General features: G+C 40.7%; 1 protein-coding gene across 5 annotated transcripts in view; it reads left to right on the forward strand.

The window, feature by feature from the left end:
• NCAM2 (neural cell adhesion molecule 2) overlaps positions 1 to 20,220 on the forward strand; it is a 483,276-nt gene that overhangs the window by 272,880 nt on the left and 190,176 nt on the right. For all 5 annotated transcript variants that reach the window (XM_063956367.1, XM_063956366.1, XM_063956368.1 and 2 more), the window contains 3 exons: positions 982 to 1,127; positions 16,627 to 16,777; positions 18,397 to 18,584. In XM_063956367.1, the coding sequence (XP_063812437.1) occupies positions 982 to 1,127; positions 16,627 to 16,777; positions 18,397 to 18,584 (485 nt within the window). The remainder of the gene's footprint in view (positions 1 to 981; positions 1,128 to 16,626; positions 16,778 to 18,396; positions 18,585 to 20,220) is intronic.

A 20,220-nucleotide genomic window follows, 5' to 3' on the forward strand; every position in this document is an offset into this window, starting at 1 on the left:
TGGTAGAACCTTATAACTGTTAGTTTTATATTTCAGTTATGCCTGCCATTCAGTAAAGACAGTTGTCCTTTTCAAATTTTGAAACAAGTATGCAAATTGCTGATACAGTACAATGTTTCATATAATGATTCCAATGCAAAAAAGTATCAGCACTTTCTGCTCAATCCACTTCCAAGCAGACGGCACTTTCAGCACAAAAAAATTCAAATCCTGCAGGACAATTGCTCTGCGATGGGCGGCTCCAACATGTGATTGCAAAAATTTCACATTCTGCTAAAAAGGTCCAATATCTGTTTATACTGTGAGTTCTGATATCATTGCATACTGTGTAATGAGCCAGTTGGTTATGATGTCATCTCATACGATAAGGGATATCTTACCCTCTACTGTAAATGATCACTGATTGCAGTCACTTTAGGGATCAGTAAAAAAAGCCCTCTCCTGCTCTGTGTCCCTGTATCATTATGGAACTCTGTAGCTTTTACAATTCAGGGTGCATCATCCCATATGAAAATCAAAGGCTTGTACAATGGTAATAAAATTTATATTGATAGTAAAATACGTTACTTACAGTAAGTGTGTTCATAATGCATTTTATTGCTAATTAAACAGTTGTGGGTTGATGTGTTGTCCATGCCGTTTTGTCTAAATTGCTCCATATTACGTAATCAAAAGCGATAGTGTCTGGGAAGAAAATAACATTGATTTTGTAGAATAAATATGTATAGCTGTTTGTATTCAACAATATTTAATTGAATGTTGCCTGAGCTCTAACGCACAAGGTCAGAGAATAAAAATTGTCCAGACAGTAACCTTGATTAAGCAATATAACATTGCGAAATAATTTATACAGTGTTGTGTCTTGTAGATTAAACACACATTGGAAATTGGGATATATACTTGTTTTCCAGGCCACAAGTCTTGTTGCTAGGTTACGCTGTTACATAATTTTAGCAGTAATGTAATTAATTCTGTTAACAGTGCAGCCTCATATTATACAACTGCACAATGAGACTACGGTAGAGCACGGTCACGTGACCCTGACATGTGAAGCGGAAGGAGAACCTGTTCCAGAGATCACTTGGAAGAGAGCTAGCGATGGAAAGACATTTTATGACGGAGATAAGGTGAGATTTATTTATTTACTTACTTTTGTAATACCTAACAGGTCAGCAAAAATGATGTAAGTCAGTTGGATAAACTTTGAATAGGCCTAATTTACAGAGGGATTAACCAAACATTCTGTAACTTCATGGATATTGACACAGGGGCAGATTTATCAGACCTTGGAGAGAGATAAAGTGGATGGAAACAAAGTACTAGCTCCTGTCATTGTGCAAACACAGCCTGTAACATGGCAGTTAGAAGCCGATTGGGTGGGACTTTATCTCTTTCAACTTTATCACTCTCCTAGGCTTAGAAAATAGACTCCTTAATCTCTCTCCACTTTATCTCTCCAAGGTTTGATACATCTCCCCCAATGTTATACAGATGAAAAATACCTGTATACAAATACATTTCTTGGCCAATATTTACTAAAAAGTCGATTTTGTCCGATTTGTGTGTTTTTTTCTAAGTCCCAACACGGGAATTCACTAAGCACAAATCTCGGCAGTGTTTGGGCTATTCGTAATGGTTTGATTGGCAAAGTTCAGAAATACGAATGAATAGACCATCGGTCAAATGCGGCTGTTATTTCATACAACACGGGTATTCATTATTCATTCGTATTTGGGTGTTAGTCTCTCAGTGCTCAAGTGCGGGTGTATTTTTTTGCGAATCGTTAAAAAAGCAGCAAAAAAAATAGACCTGCTTTTTCCAGTCGAGTTTGGATAATCATGCACGGATCAGTGAGATCTGTGCATGGTTATCTATGGGCAAGGGTCTGTTTAATGTAAAAACCTTGGGAAAAATAATCGTGGGGTCCCCCCTCCTAAGCATAACCAGCCTCGGGCTCTTTGAGCCGGTCCTGGTAGAAATAATATGGGGAAAAAAATGACAGGAGTTCCCCCATATTTTAACAACCAGCCCCGGGCTCTGCGCCTGGTCCTGGTCCAAAAAATACGGGGGACAAAAAGCATAGGGGTCCCCCGTATTTTTTAAACCAGCACCGGGCTCCACTAGCCAGGTACATAATGCCACAGCCGGGGGACACTTTTATCTAGGTCCCTGCGGCCCTGGCATTACATACCCAACTAGTCACCCCTGGCCGGGGTACCCTGGAGGAGTGGGAACCCCTTAAATCAAGGGGTCCCCCCCCTCCAGCCACCCAAGGGCCAAGGGCAAGCCTCCCCCGCAAGCTGGTACTTGGAGATCCACAAGTACCAGCATGCGGTGGAAAACCGGGCCCGCTGGTACCTGTAGTACTACTACTAAAAAATACAACACAAAAAACAGGACACACACACCGTGACAGTATAACTTTATTACATACATGCACACCTCCAAACATACATACTTACCTATGTTCACACGAGGCTCGGTCCTCTTTTCCCTGTAGTATCCTAGGGGTACCTGTGGAACAAATTATACTCACATAATCCAGGGTATCTTCTGTTCTTTGTATAATCCACATACTTGGCAAAATAAAAAAACGGAAACCCGACCACGCACTGAAAGGGGTCCCATGTTTACACATGGGACCCCTTTCCCCGACTGCCAGGACCCCCCTGACTCCTGTCAAAGAGGGTCCCTTCTGCCAATCAGGGAGCGCCACGTAGTGGCACTCTCCTGATTGGCTGTGTGCTCCTGTAGTGTCTGTGAGGCAGCACACGGCAGAGATACAATGCAGCGCCTATGCGCTCCATTGTATCCAATAGTGGGAACTTTGCGGTCAGCTGTGAGGTTACTTTCGGTCAAGCGCTGACCGCAAAGTTCCCACCAATGGATACAATGGAGTAGTAGTATTACTTACACACGTAACATCCCAGTACCAGTAATGCTTACACACGTAACGCCCCCTGTATTAGTTACGCTTACACACGTAACATAGCATACACACGTAACGCCCCCTGTACCAGTGACGCTTACACACGTAACGTCCCCTGTACCAGTGACACTTACACATGTAATGCCCCCCTTTACCAGTGACGCTTACACATGTAATGCCCCGTTGTACCAGAGATGCTAACACACGCAACGCCCCCTGTACCAGTGACGCTTACACACGTAATGTCCCCTGTAGTAGTGATGCTTACACACGCAAAGCCCCCCGTATTAGTGATGCTTAAACATGTAACGCAGTGTACACATGTAATGCCCCTTGTAGCAGTGACGCTTACACACGCAAAGCCCCCCGTATTAGTGATGCTTAAACATGTAACGCAGTGTACACACGTAATGCCCCTTGTAGCAGTGACGCTTACACACGCAACGCCCCCTTTACCAGTGATGCTACACATAACACCCCCCTGTACCAGTGATGCTTACACACGTAACTCCCTCTGTAGCAGTGACGCTTACACACATAATGCCCCCTGTAGCAGTGACGCTTACACACGTAACGCCCCCTGTAGCAGTGACGCTTACACATGCAACACCCCCTGTAGCAGTGACGCTTACAAACATGCAACACCCCATCTCTCTGCTCCAGAATATGGTGGTGCTTCAAATGGGGAGGGAGTCATGGTCGGGGGGCATAGCTTCCGACTGCTGTATCTAGAACAGCACAACCCGTCGCCTTGGGACCTGGCTGCTCGTAAACTGGTGGTGTTTGAATGCTGGGAACCTCCTCCGCTTTCCACAGGTGCTGCCAGCAGGCCCGGGAGAGCGGGTAGAAGACAGGAGGGAGAGCCGCAGCTAGGTTGCCTCCAGTGTGGCTGCGGGAGGCGGGGTAACATTGCGGCAGTTCCCTCATCATTTTGCGTTTGAGGCAGCCATGTACCCTGCATATGTGTGTCGGGTTGGCCCAACGCTATCTCCATCATTACTGCTGTTTTTTAAAAAAAAGGGCAGAAACAACAGGGGGAGCACAATGTCGCGTGCCCTTTCCCATCCCTGGATCCACTAGTGCACACATTCATAGATTGTATAGGGAACACTGACACACACACACACACACACACACACACACACACACAGGGACCAGGAGCACACTGACACACTAACAAATTGTATATAGGCACACTGACACACACTATGTAGGTCCCAGTGGCACACTAACAAACATTGTTTATAGGCACACTGACACACACACACACACACACACACACACACACACACACACACACACATTGTAGAGCTGGCAGCCATGCAGAGACACATGCCTCCCAACTCTGTCACAGTGCAGCTCCAGCTCCCCATCCTCACCTGATACTGCACGCAGATTGTCTCCTTCCCATTTTCCCTGGCATCGCGGGAGGGCTAGGAGCCAGGAGGATGCACAGCTGCGCTATCAAAGTGCAGTCTGAGCAGGCGCGGCGCTGGCAGTATGGACAGTCTCTCACTGTCTGAGCAGCGTCATGTGGCCGTGCGTGTAGGTCCGGCCCTGACTGCACAGCAGCAAGTGGGAGCCGGGAGGGTAGGCAGCGGAGCAGCGGCAGTGCCCCTTCAGAGCGGCAAGAGCCGTTCCTGCAGGCGCCGCAGCAGCAACAGGGGGACATCAGCTCAGCACAGGAATGCAGAGCAGGGAGAGCGCCTCTCCATTCCTGGCGCCTCCCTGCACTGCATCCCTTTGCTGAGTGGCTTGTGCCGGCACTGCCTGCATGGATCTCACAGATCTGGCTGGGATTCCTTGTGCTTTGTCAGGCAGTGTTGGTTTTACTCATCACTCCCGTAAAACACTGCCTGACATTACGAATCATATCGACATCGGAAAAAACGAATGTGCAAAACTCATCAGCTTAGTGAATGATCGTATCAGAATTCAAAAAGTTGCAGTAAAATGCACCCGATACCATTCGAGTTCAAACACCCTTAAAAACGTCAAAAACACGAATCTTTGTAAATATACCCCCTTGACTTAATCAGCCCCGTAATATCCCGCTACTAATTGTAGCGACAGTACAGATCCCATTTCTTGTAAGAAAGGCATCCAATCAAGGACATAGCTACCATAGGTGCAGGGAGTGCAGCTACTTTGGGGCCCAAAGCTGAGAGGGGTCCACCTTCCCTGTCACAGTTACATGTGTTATATTTATTTTACATCATTGGTTGGCACATTCTGTAGGAACCGATACAAACTTTTACCTTGGGGCATGCAATATATCTAGGTATGCCCCTAGACCTGCTCATTGTAATGTGGTATAAAATGAACTGGAGGGCGTTATAATGTTACACAGTATGAACGGGGGCACTGTAAAGTGGGACAACATGAAGTGGAGGCACTATAATAGGGCATTATATGAACTGGGGGCACTGTAGTGTGACATAATATAAATTAGAGTCACTGCATGCCATGTGAATTGGGGGTACTGTGTTGCACAATGTGTACTAGCAGCCCTATATAAAATAAACTAGAACACCACTATGGGGCATAACAATAACTAAGGCTTTACTATAGTTTAGAAAATGAGCTATGGTCGAAACATGGGACAAACAGTTCACAACTGCTGCAGAGAGGTGTCTCTAGAAGCAGTGCCGTTTCTTGCGGTGGGCCAGCCGTGCCGGCGCACGAGGCACCCACCGGGGCACTTTGAAATCCTCCAAGTGCTCCCCCTCCTCCCTGACGCAATGCATCATTTCTCAAAACTTTGCCCATGAGCGGAGTACTAATGATAGGAAGGAGGGGGAGCAGGGGAACTGCAGACTGGTGGGCGGGGGCATCGTGCAGCGTGCTGCGGGCAGGGCCTTTTTATGGTCACTCCAGAGGACAGTTTAATCGATCGTAGATCATGATGAGTAATGAAGAATTGTAACTGGACTTTGAAATGGTAGAATATGCTATTTACATGCTGGCTCTTTTATTGTACGTGTATGGTTCTCCACAATCTAGTACAATAGATTCTGTGGAAGATCCTGGAGACAGAGACACGCATACAGTATATACAATGACATGAGTAATCAGCAGATATGAAAAATGAATGTCTGCTTATTTCCTATACAAAAGGAACCTTTTACATTTGCTTTCTAGCTAGCATGTATCATAGGAAAAGTAAATGTGGGGTATAATTGGACAGCACCTGCTAACAAGAAAAATCCATAAAACTGTAACTAGGCCTGTTGCCTATACAGTGGAATATCTCACGACATTGAAAAGAAATTCAATAACTTAAGCCCCAATTTAGCATCCACCCAATCCATGTTCATGTAAACCCGTGAGCCCTGACAATGGGCATTACCCCTGGCAATGAGCATTACACACCCTTGGCAAAAATCATGACACCCGTCCCAGAGCATGAAACCCCTGGCAACGAGCATGGATGCCAGAGCATGAAACCCCTGGCAACGAGCATGACACCCAGCAGGAGAAACCCTTGGCAATGAGCAGGTAATTTAAAAGTAATTAGAAGCTTTACTGTAGGGCATAATGTATTATGGGGATTGTGCTATGTGGCATAATATGGTGCAGTGGGCATAATATGGTGCATGGGGCATTACTATGTGGGGCTTAATTTGGTGGAATTTTTTTTTCCCCTGTGGTGTCCAAGGTCTGTTGGTGCAGGGTAAAAAGCTGGGGTGTAAGGTAGTCTTTTCAGGAAGGACCACGCCCATTTAAGCAAGGCCACACCCCCTCATCGGGAGTGTGCTCACCTTCTGCACATGCAAATTTGCGTTTCTTATATTTAGGGGGCACATTTTTTAATGTTGATATAGTGGGCACATTTTTAAATCTCGCACTGGGAGCCAAATTGGCTAGAAACAGCCCTGTCTAGAAGCATTGTAACAGGGGCCCCTTCAAAATGTTGCTATAAGGCCCACAAAGTTCTTGCACTGCTTATGTATGGAGAGAGAAATGACTGCATAGGAATGGAAAGAGTTAAACATCCTGTGAGGGGTGGACCTAGCTGTGAGGAAAGTACAGCCTTTGGAAAAGGGGAAGGGTTAATATATATAGGGAATGCTAGGCCAGCTTGGTCTCTCTTGCTGCTGAATTGCCTTCCCGCCCTCCCACCCTGTTGGTAGAGGTACTGGCACGGAGTGCCTTGGCGTTGAATTGTTGGCTGATTTATAGTTGGCTATTTTATTGGCGGAAAAGAACGGCAGGTTGTAGTTTGTCTTGTTAGCTGTAGTGATTTACAGTTTGGTGTGGTTTAGGTGCACACACCTCCATCGACTTTTAAGGCCGCTCGACCACCCTTCCGGGGGCAGCGGCAGGCACCCATCAGGGTGGGTAGTCACCGTGGGGGTTGAGTTGGGCACCTATTACCGATTTTATAGTTTGTATTTAAATTAGGATAGTTTTGAATTTTAACGTTTTTAAGGTTAGCGTCAGTTCAATAGAGCCGTTCTTTTTTCTGCCACCATATGCCGGCTATATCGGCATGTTAACAACATTTTCAATTTACAGGTTTGCTAATGGTTAGGGTACAATAAATAGCTAGCAATTTTTCTGCCAAATTCAAGTCTCCGTGTCATTATTTCTTGGTATTAGAGGTAATGAATGCTTTACTTTGAATGAAGGGGTCCACAGAGTATCATTAGGAGGTTTATAAACCCCTTTAAAATTCCTTTAGAGAGTTTGTTATTGCCAACTCATGGGAAGAAATGTGCAGCTTAATCTCCCTTACAGTAAATAACTTCCAATGTTGATATTTTTCTTCCATTCTCCTGACCTCTTTATGGTTATTGTTTCAAATAGTTTTTGGACGCTTCTTTGTACTGATAATGAATATATGCAGTGGTGGTTGTAATGGTGGGGCCGCAGCGAAGTCCTAAATTTGCGAGGTGGAGCTGCATAACTCAAGCCTCTAATGTAATTAATTATTTATATTCCCAAGAGTCTACAGGAACAGTAACGTCACCAGCAGAGATCAGAGGCTTGTATCACAGGAGTCTGGGAGGCGGATAGATAAACCGGGGAGGCCGCTGATCGCTCTGCCCATGGCTATGATACATTTCTCAGATATTTATATACATTGTCACCTTTAAGGAACTTTGTTTGGTTTGCACATACATAGCATTCCTTATATCTCTTTATGTAACACTTCCATTACTTTAATGAGGTTACTAACCATTTCCCTATCCAACAAAAGGCCACCATTCCCTTGTCCAGCAAATTACATCCATTCCACTATATAGAAAATTGGCTGTTCTCAATAACCGTTTTACAGAGGTTTAAAACTTAATTACCAAGCATATAGTACAGATAAATACCCCCCGACAATTGTGAAGTAGATATTGCAAAGAAATACCTCTTCCCATTTCAAACCACGCATTGCAGAGAGCTACCTCTAACTTCCATAGACATTTACCAGTTATATGTTGCACAGGTTACCCCTAAGCAACCTGTTTTTTTTAGACACACTCTGCAAACTGTTTCTTTTTCATCAATTTATTCAGTACTGAGCAATTGCTAATTTATCTAGAATGACCTCACAATTGGAAAGTGCAGTCTACAAGATTCAATGCTCCTCAGAAGTTACTAAACATTTTCCTTCAAATATTCATAGCTGTTGAAGCTCTATTATAAAGCATCTTATTGAAACACAAGTCATTATTGCATATTATGGCAATCAAATGTCACTATTTTGCTGTGCCCCTTTTTTTAGGGGGGTTGGTGAGGAAAAATGAGGGTGTTACATGCCATAAATTGCTTTTCCCCAACCTTTCTATGAGGCACCTTGTGTGGAATGGATTCTCCCCCTTGGATTATATTTTGTACATTTCTAATCAATAGTTGATTCATATCGCATGAAACTCTTTTCTTCAGAACAAATGTTACGATTTATGGTCATGATCTCTTTAAAAAAAAACAAAGAACTTAAATTTTATATGGATAACAGCTGAATTCGCATGTTCTGCATATTCTATTCAGTTGAACGGTACTTAATGTAATTATTATGCAAAAGACACGAAATAAATATAGACACAATAAGACTGCTGTGACAAATGACAAATATAGAGAAAGCTATTTGGAAATGAAAATCCATTTAGGTGTCCTTGTGTCCTTTTATTGACGTGCAAATATTAACATTACCGCTATTTGACATTGGAAACTTTTCTACTCCCTTTTAGTAAATTCAAATTTCCAGTGTTTTTCCCCCTCACTTTTACTAATTTAGGCATTTTAACATAATTGGAGAAACCTGTGACACCCCCATATTCTAACCATCATTATGACAGAGTTCAGATATACTGTAACATTTAAATAGATGGGGAATATAGATCATGCAGGCTCTATACAATACGTAATCTAGATTGCGAAAGAAATTTTCATCCTGAAAGCTACTTCCTAGGGAAGCTACTGCCACTGCTAGCATCATGGGCAAAATGTACATGAGAAACCCCAATGTGGTACCAAGGAAGTTATAAGTACAGTGATGGCCATGCACTTCTCTCTGTTGCCCACACACCCTCCCTCCCACACACACTCTGCCCTTCTCTTTTTTTATGTTCCCCCCCCCCCCCCCCAAAAAAAAAAAAATAATAATAATTTTTAAATAGTATTAAATAATAAAAATAAGTGATGTGCACCGGAAATTTTTCAGGTTTTGTGGTTTGGTTTTGGATTCGGTTCCACGGCCGTGTTTTGGATTCGGACGCGTTTTGGCAAAGCCTCCCTGAAATTTTTTTGTCGGATTCGGGTGTGTTTTGGATTTGGGTGTTTTTTTACAAATAACCCTCAAAAACAGCTTAAGTCATAGAATTTGGGGGTCATTTTGATCCCATAGTATTATTAACCTCAATAACCATAATTTCCACTCATTTCCAGTCTATTCTGAACACCTCACACCTCACAATATTATTTTTAGTCCTAAAATTTGCACCGAGGTCGCTGGATGGCTAAGCTAAGCGACCCAAGTGGCCGACACAAACACCTGGCCGACACAAACAGTGGCACTGCAGTGTCAGACAGGATGGCAGATTTAAAAAATAGTCCCCAAACAGCACATGATGCAAAGAAAAAAAGAGGTGCAATGAGGTAGCTGTGTGACTAAGCTAAGCGACTCAAGTGGCCGACACAAACACCTGGCCCATCTAGGAGTGGCACTCCAGTGTCAGACAGGATGGCAGATTTAAAAAATAGTCCCCAAACAGCACATGATGCAAAGAAAAAAAGAGGTGCAATGAGGTAGCTGTGTGACTAAGCTAAGCGACCCAATTGGCCGACACAAACACCTGGCCCATCTAGGAGTGGCACTGCAGTTTTCTAGCGAGAGGATGAGTGCTTCCATTCTCATGTGAATCTGACCCAGTAGCCATGAACAGTACTGTACCGTACTGCTATATATATACTGGTGGTCACAGCAACATTCTGCACTGTCCCCTCCTACTATATACTGCGCACAACTAAAATGCAGCACAGGTATGGATGCATACTATACTTGACGACACAGAGGTAGAGCAGTGGACTACTGTACTGTACTGCTATATATATATATACTGGTGGTCACAGCAACATTCTGCACTGTTCCCTCCTACTATATACTGCGCACAACTAAAATGCAGCACAGGTATGGATGCATAGTATACTTGACGACACAGAGGTAGAGTAGTGGATTACAGTATCGTACTGCTATATATATACTGGTGGTCACAGCAACATTCTGCACTGTCCCCTCCTACTATATACTGCGCACAACTAAAATGCAGCACAGGTATGGATGCATAGTATACTTGACGACACAGAGGTAGAGCAGTGGACTACTGTACTATACTGCTATATATATATATATATACTGGTGGTCACAGCAACATTCTGCACTGTCCCCTCCTACTATATACTGCGCACAACTAAAATGCAGCACAGGTATGGATGCATAGTATACTTGACGATACAGAGGTAGAGCAGTGGACTACAGTACCGTACTGCTATATATATACTGGTGGTCACAGCAACATTCTGCACTGTCCTCCTACTATATACTACAATGCAGCACAGATATGGAGTGTTTTTCAGGCAGAGGACATAGATATTTTCAGCACACTGAGCACAGATATTTTCAAGCACACTGAGCACAGATATTTGCAGCACACTGAGCAGATATTTGCAGCACACTGAACAGAGAAACTGAGAGAATGCAGCCACGTCCTCTCGCTATCATCTCCAAAGCACGAGTGAAAATGGCGGTGGCGCGCGGCTCCTTATATAGAATACGAATTTCGCGAGAATCCGACAGCGGGATGATGACGTTCGGGCATGCTCGGATTAACCGAGCAAGGCGGGAAGATCCGAGGCTACCTCGGAACCGTGTAAAATGGGTGAAGTTCGGGGGGTTCGGATCCCGAGGAACCGAACCCGCTCATCACTAATAAAAATACATGTGAAACACACTGATATAGCCACACTCTGTGTTTAGGAGAGGTGTTTTTCACCGTCGTACACCAGTTGGTCACATAACACAGTGCATTCTTAAGACCCTGTGTATCCTTTAAAGCCTGAAGACCATGAACCTCATAATCAGTTACAGTATATAGCTTTACAATCCTTTACCATTACATTATACTGGCCATATGTCATAGTGTTTCAGACATCTAACTTTAAGTCCTACACAGGAAGAATATTTTTCTTATAAACAAGCAAACTTTGTGCTATGATAATATATTATAATGATTTATTAACAGTTTTTTATGTTCAGGTAAAGGTGGGACCCTCTTTCTGAAGTAGTAGGCAGCAGAGTATTCTTGATATAAGGAAAGCATGGTTAGAATTATTTCTATAGTTATTTATGTACAGCCTACCTATTACGAAGCAATTCATGGAGCTAGAGGTGGCACGAGGAGGGTGTGGACCACACCCGGGTGTCACCCTTCCAGGCCATCTCCTCCACAGTCACAAATGGGTGCTGCACTGTGATATTATCATGCAGTGCACAACTCCTGTCACTGAAGAGGAGCGGGCAGTGCAGCCAGCTGTCTCCTGCTGGGCACGCGCCTTAAAGGATGTAATAGGGGAGGCTTCCTTAGAGCCTACACTCCCTTCCAGTGAGACCATTCCCCAGGCTTGAGTTAACCATGGAGCTTCCTGTGAGACCACAACCCTGCATGCTAGACCACTACCCTTTCAGGCACACATAGGGTATCTATTTGCCACACTGGGTGTCACCAACCATGGTGCTGCCACTGCAAGGAGCCGCATTACAAGCTTGAAAAAAAAATTGGATATATTTGCCCATAGACAGAGATATGTGCATCTACCAATGTGCCCAGCCCTCTGTCGGTACAGTACAGGACTGTATGTTACAATACCCATTAAAATCATAAATTCTAACATGACCACACTGTTTCTTTCTTGTGCTATGATAAACTACTGTACATCCCACATATTGCTAACACTTTTATTCATTTCTGATTTCTTCCTGTTTCTGGAACTACTGTAGTTATAATAATAGAAAATGATCCCAAGTGTTTATACTCTGGTTGGTTGCGTATCATCACAACAAAAAAAGGAACAAACTATTTTTGGGTCGGATTCTCTATTACTGTAGAAGCTCTAGAAGTCTGCAAATATCATTTCTCATGACTGAGTCTGAGTCATGGTGCCACAAGAACTGTGCAGATTATGGATGCACTCATTTATATTTATGAATGAAGTGTAAATATTTTTAGAGATTAACTCTCACTTGAAAAATAAGCATTTTCTCTTATTTGACTCTAAGTCAATGTGTATTGTATTGCTAACCGCCTGGTGAAAATTGCAAATATGTAGAGATATATGGATATATAATAAAATTTTTGGAAACAATTAGTTATATATGATAGCCAAAGATATTTCACTATACATGCCCTTTCGGCAATTTAATTTCACATTATCTATGATTGTTGTAACTCAGAATGAATTTGTCATTTCTGGGCAAGGAGAACAGCCATCAGTCAGAATTAATTCATGGTCATAGTTCCATCCCAAAACGCAAAACAGGTTTACAGAATGAAATTGCTTATTTTAAAATTGCCCATATTTATTTTCAGAATAATTGAGTATTGTCTTGGTATTTTAATTTATAAAATATAAATGTACAGTATGCATTCTTTTTCAGATAAGAATTATTATTATTATTGTTGTTAGTAATAAAGGTTGAGTCTCTCATATCTGAAAATTTGATTTCCAAAATATTGCAAAATACAAAATAATTTCAGCACAACTGAGATAGTGACCACTCAGAATGATGGTTCACTGCAGAGCTGTAACTTGACATTTTGATGCACTGTGCCAGAAAGTGAATTGGTGTCCATCCCCCCACCACCATATTCAAAATAGAGGCAGTGCGCACCGAAGGTGCATGCCAAAATAATAGGGACGGGAAGGGACATGACCACATACTGTAATAGTACCAATTCACATTAGACCACACCACACACGAGTGTGTTATTTGCATTACATCATACAGTAGTGCCACTTATACACATTGTACCAGGCAGAGCACTTATACACATTGTGCCAAGTAGAGCACGTTATACACATTGGGGTAAATGTATGAAGCAGTGATAAGAGCGGAGAAGCGAGCATGTGGAGAAGTTGCCCATGGCAACCAATCAGCTGCTCTGTATAATTCTATGGTATGCAAATTCTAAATGTTACGTCAATACTGATTGGTTGCTATGGGCAACTTCTCTGTTGGCTTACTTCTCCTCTCTTATCACTGCTTCATACATTTACTCCATTATGTAAGGTAGAGCCCCTTATACACATTGCGCCAGTTAGAGCACATTATACACATTGCGCCAGGTAGGGCCCCTTAAACACATTTCACCAGGTAGAGCCCCTTAGACACATTATGCCAGGTAGGCGCAATGTGTATGTGTTACTCACAGACAGTGTCTGCAGACAGTCCATCTCGTTGCCATCCCTGACACTGAAGTCCCACCTCCGATCAACAGCAGCGGACACTACAGGTCTCTTTATCACCAGCGCTACCTCCGAACAGCTCTGCATCAATCACTGCCAGGGCGGTCAATCGGGAGCACACACCGCAAGTGCACTATGCCTATGCCTCAGCACACACATAGTTACGGCCCTAGTTCACTGTACACAAACTTGGTTTTATGCACAAAATTATTAAAAATAATGTATAAAATGACATTCAGGCTGTGTGTGTACAGTGTATATAAAACATAAATGCATTTTGTGTTCAGACTTTGGTCCCATCCCCACATTATCTCATTATGGTATGCAAATATTCCAAAATATGGAAAAGTCTAAAATACCTCTGGTCCCATGCATTGCAGATATAGGAGTCTCAATCTATGTTTGTGATTTTTGAAAAAAATCTGAAACGGTTCACATTTTAATCATGTTTCTTATTAAACATCCTCGCTAGCTACAGTACAGAATGTTTTAAGGCCCAAATGTATTAAGCTTTAACAAGAGATAAAGTGGAAACATATATAGAGTGATAAATGAGCCAACCAGCTCCTAACTGTCATTTTTCAAACACAGCCTGTTACATGGCAGTTAGGAAGCTCATTGGCTGGTCATTTATCATTCTTTATTCGTCTCTACTTTATCACTTGTTAAAGCCTAATAAAATTGGCCCTTAGAATCATCTCTTAAGGAGAGATGTACAGATGTGTCTACATGCATCTATTCTGAAATTGCACCAAATTGCCCAGTTTGGTGCAAAACAGCCATACACCTAAAGATTTATTGTCCAATCTGACTGGTTAGAACAAAGATCTGGTAACGTATGGGAGCAAATGACAATTGACCATTTGCTCCAAAATGCCGGAAACTGTCAAAAATGGTCAGTCGGACAAACTGATTAAATCCATTTGATTTAACCAATAACAGTTCACATTTTCTGAACCACCTACTGGTGCACAGGTACAGTCATTACTAACTGTCACATTTTCAAACAGGTGGTCTGGAGGACATGAACTGTTGGTAGCTCTCGAGGACCAAGGCTGGCTACCTCTGGCCTAGAATACTATAGTTGACTCAGTTACAATGCCAATAAGATGTTAAATTCAGAAAAAAGTTAGACATTCTTGGAATCAGTACACATTGCTGTGCGCTTAAGTCATGCCATGCATCCCGTACCATATGGCACATATAGGATAGATGTATTAGGACACTTCTGTATCAGACTTTCTAAAGTGGTTGTTATGGGCAACTTCTTTATTTGTTTTCATTAGAATACTTGATAGCTCTCCTACTAACACACACACAGTACAGTAAGTGACTTGTTCTAGTTTGCCAAAATAAAATCTGTAAATACAACATTGTGGTATTTATATTCCTTAGTGTGAAAGCCACAAAAAAATGTCATCACTGACAATATATTGTATGCCTAAGTCTTGTTGAGGGGTGTTTTTAATTGTACATGTGGATCTTAAAACAGAGATGCACGCAAGTTGGCTGTAACTGCTTTCGAATTGCATGCTTGTAGCTAAATGCATATATTCTAAAAAAAACCAGGTGGGTAGGAATTCTGGATGCTACAACCCCAAAGGCAGTCCTTACTACACCTAGGATCTATCACCTTCTAAAAGATCTACACAGCAAGGGTAAAACATGGTGGTGTTGTGGGATGGTGCTATCTGAGAGTCAATAGCAATAAGAAATATAAATATACTGTACATCCCCAGAGGTTGTATATTGGATATTGTCTAGTTGTTTTTCTGTTCCTTTCTTTTATGTCAAAATTGTCAAAAAGTTAATTGGTCATACATGGGAGAAACATAAAAAGGAGCCCTAATGTGTAGTAAATTATGTCACAACAGAGATCCAGTACTCACGGTAGGAATAGTTTAAACTGTTGCATCAAGGTTTCTTTAAAATACTGAAGCCGATGTAAGATTAAAACCATTTAATGAAATATAACAATACAATATAAAAAATACAAAAAAATTAAAAGAAACCTTTATGGAAGGTACACTAATTTCTTTGAAGTGAGTTTTGGTATGCCATCTCCATCTCATTATTATTACCTCATACCTGCCATTTTGTGGGAAAACATTTGTTTGAAAATCCTGTGGTGACATAATTTACATACACATTATGGGCTCCTTTTTCCTGTTTCCCACATGTATCACCAAATTACGATTTGAGAATTTTTTACAAAAAAGAAAGGAACAGAAAAACAACTAGAAGATACCTGATATATCTTACATACACCTAGTGTAATAGTCATCATTATCAACTTCATCATCATCATCATCATCATCATCATCAGGGAGTACTTGCACATGTGTATATACTTGGTAGCATTTATATGCCTGGAAAAAATAGATATTCCTGTGCAAATATGTATAGCTTGCAATTCTGAATTTTGCCTGCATGAGAAACACCCATGTACAGCCCCCTTATGCCTCTTCAGTCACAAAAGTGTATGCAACTGAAACACACAGATCATTGTCCTGATATGCCTCAGCAGAAATTGTCTGATTCCTGCAATAAGGAGACAGGAAGTGGTGAAACAGGAAGACAGTACTCGGGCCAGTTTCAAGCAGAAATAGGTCATTAGCCAATTTGTTGCCAGGGTTGACCCTTCTCTGTGTCTTTTACTCAGTAAGTTTGTTGTACTTTATGCACCTTCCTTTGAAGTATTTTGGGGCAAATTATATTTTCTTTACATGTGATATTAACAGAGCCAAGATGAACGGATAGAAAGTACAGGATACCATGGAAAATCCTCGTTACGCATTAAAAATGTGATATTATCTGATGCAGGAAGATATGACTGTGAGGCAGCGAGCAGAATTGGTGGTCACCAGAAGAGCATGTATCTTAACATTGAATGTAAGTTTTGCTTCCATTTATGACACTCCTTTTTCCCTCCAGGTTGTGTATGCTAAGTCCATTTTACTTGCACGCAACTCCTGAAGTTCTGATGGAGACACAAAAAACTATCTGTACTTTGTTTAATAAATGTCAGGAAACAACATTTTGTATAATATATGTAAATTTTTTCTGTAAATATCTTAGCCTAGGGTGCTCTCTAGACAATAACATTTTTATTCTTAATTGCTATAAAATAATCAACCAATAAATGACTTATACTGTTGATTTGTGTTATCTCTATGGTATACTCATATTTTGTAGAAAAGTTAAGTATGCTCACAATCGTGAGCCTCCATTGAAAATAAGCATTGAGTGAGGTACTGAGGGGGAGATAACAAGCAAATGTACAGTAAGATATCCATGCAGACAGTGGTTGCCTTATACTGTAGGTCTACACTGGTGTCAGATTATATCTACTGCCCAGAGCAGTAATATGTAAGTGACTACAGACATACAGTATTAACAGTACAGTGTCAGTGGATGCTGATTAGATTATATGGTTTGACATTTCAGCTCATGCTTGCCAGGGGATACATATGATATCCCAGCAGATGGGATGCTGACTGTCACTATAACAACAGCGGCATCTCGGCTGCCGGAATCCCGGTAGTGAGTCAGCGAGTCCCCTTGTGGGCTTGCTGCGCTCACCACACATCAGAACCCATGGCTCCCTACCAGTTCTATTCCCACTCAGTTGGTTGCCACCAACCGAGTGGGAATACTGATAATTTTTCGGGACTCCGGGTGTTGGAATTTCAACCGTCAGGATTTTGGCGTCAGTCTCCGTCAGCTGGTATATTCACTGCATCACCTTGCAAGTTCTAGCATCTACAGTAGTTTATAGCTCCAACCTGTAATTGAATTGGCAAGGGATGTATACATAAAGATAAATTTGTGAACATTGCACAAATAACATTTTAATGGTTAAAGATAGATAGATTTTAGTACTTTGTTATGCACTGTGGAAACCTTGTAGTACCATATACATAAAGGATAATTATGATAGAGAGATGGATAGATAGATAGATAGATAGATAGATAGATAGATAGATAGATAGATAGAAAAATATATAAAGTCCAGTATTTTTAGTAAGCAATGATAAAAGGACATTCAGGATTAGTCACAATAAAACAATATGATTATTGTGCAAACAGTAACATTTCAAACCAGTGTGAATCTTTTTCAAGCTCAACCCATAGATCTTGAAAATGTTCCCCTTTTTTCATTCCTTCCGTCAGATAGATAGATAGATAGATAGATAGATAGATAGATAGATGGATAGATAGATAGATTGTAAGAAATGACAAGGGGTATTAATGTTTTCATAGTTGCTTTGTTTACTGAAATTAAAATATACTTATACAGTATGTACACACTCTAGGCAGCACTGTGCTGTAAATATTATTTTTTTAAGCTAAACTAGAACCATTTTGCTAAATTCAACACACTGAAAAGAGTGAAATTGATTTTACAATGCGTATATATCAAATGTGACAATAACTGTAAATGTACTGAACATTGACAAAAGTAATTTATGTTCTTATATTCATTGTGAGTCACATTTGGTTTCTTATAGATGCACCTAAATTTATTTCAAATCAAACAATTTTCTATTCTTGGGAAAACAATCCAATTAATATCAGTTGCGATGTGATCTCCAACCCTCCATCATCAATTTTCTGGAGCAGAGAAAAAATTCTGTTGCCGGCCAGGAATATAACAAATATAAAAACATACAGAGATGGGAAGAAGATACTACTAGAGGTGAGAGCTATGTGACTTGTGATTTTGTAAATTTACATTTTAACTCACAATAGAAAATGTAAAATAAAATGCTTCAGGCTTATAGCTGCAGAAATGAGTTAGGACATTTAATTTACAACAACTTGATGTAAATTAGGCCATGATTGATAATGATGAATACTAATTATAAAAAGTCTTCTTTTTGTTTCTAAAATTATTTCAAGGTAGCTTTTTTTTTTTTTTCATTTCCTTAGAGTGATCATTTTAAAATAAATATCTGTTATAAGTCCATTTTAGAATGATATTTTAGATATTATTCTTACTAACACCAAACATATATTAATCATTTACTGCCCAAGAAGAGATTAATTTTAATTTATTTATACTTTTTTTCTGCTCACTACCAAATTGACTTATCTGAGTTATAGAATTTGACGGCAGATAAGAACCACTTGGCCCATCTAGTCTGTCCCTTTATACAGTTATACAGCACAAGCAGGCGATACTTTCATCCTTACATCCTTCTTACAGCAGACGGAGGTGCAAATGTAATAAGACTTGGTGAGTGATAAAGTGGAGAGGGATAAACTACCAATCAACCAGCTCCTATCTGTCATTTTTCAAACACATCCTGTAACATGGCAGCTAAGAGCTGATAGGCTAGTTATTTATTTCTCCCCTAAAGGGTTAGTACTGATGCTTCCAATCTGACACCTACAGCTGTCTGGGGGACTCGGGCTACCCATCTGATTGACTAAGGGAAAATTAAGGAGGATCAAGGTGTCAGGCACCTACTGTAGATCTCATCTTAACCTTTTTTATTAGGAGTATTCTAGGAAAGATAGGATGTGGTAGCTACTGTGATTACTTTATTAGGCAAATAAATAAATTACAGTGCATTGAAGTAGAGATATGGGACAATTGGAAATGGGGCACCTTTGGCTTACTATGCAATATTAGTCAATAACTGCAAGTATTATTTGGATAACATTTTATATCCGATATCAAAAACATTTACTTTTTAACTTGAATTCTTTTTTTCCACATCATACATCGGAATTTAAAAAAAGGCATAAATTAATCTTATGGGTGATTCTCCGTGATGCATGGGACAGCTACACAAATTAAAACAACATACTTCTCCAAAATACCAAGATTTTAGTGGGTCTTAAGTTATAGGGTAAGGCATTACTACTAAGCTATTAAGTTTTCATATAACATCAATTTCTTATCAAACCAGTTTAAAAGGAAAAATAAATTAAATGCATGTAATGCATTGGACTTTATGTTCACTTTCTGGAGAATCACTCATCCAATAAATCTGCTTTAACTTTAAATTGTTTCAGAAAGAATGTTTAGTTATATGAGTATGCATCATTTTCTGTCCAGTGTGGAATTTTGGCATAAACTGTCATAGATATTTTAGAGACTAGAATGCTGTGTGATAATAAAACATATGAGGTCTTATGCATTACATGCTAATTAAAATATATTTATATTTATTTACTGTACTTTAGTCATTGGTCTGTAAAATCTAAAGATAATAGAGGGTGTTGTATTTGATAATTTGCACATCAGTTAGGAATCTTTTTTATAAGAACCATTATTTGTCAAGATTAAGTTTGAACTACATATAGATTATTTGTGTTTTTTTGCT

The sequence above is a fragment of the Pseudophryne corroboree genome, chromosome 2 (genome assembly GCF_028390025.1).
Source record: "Pseudophryne corroboree isolate aPseCor3 chromosome 2, aPseCor3.hap2, whole genome shotgun sequence".
Classification (NCBI taxonomy): domain Eukaryota; kingdom Metazoa; phylum Chordata; class Amphibia; order Anura; family Myobatrachidae; genus Pseudophryne; species Pseudophryne corroboree.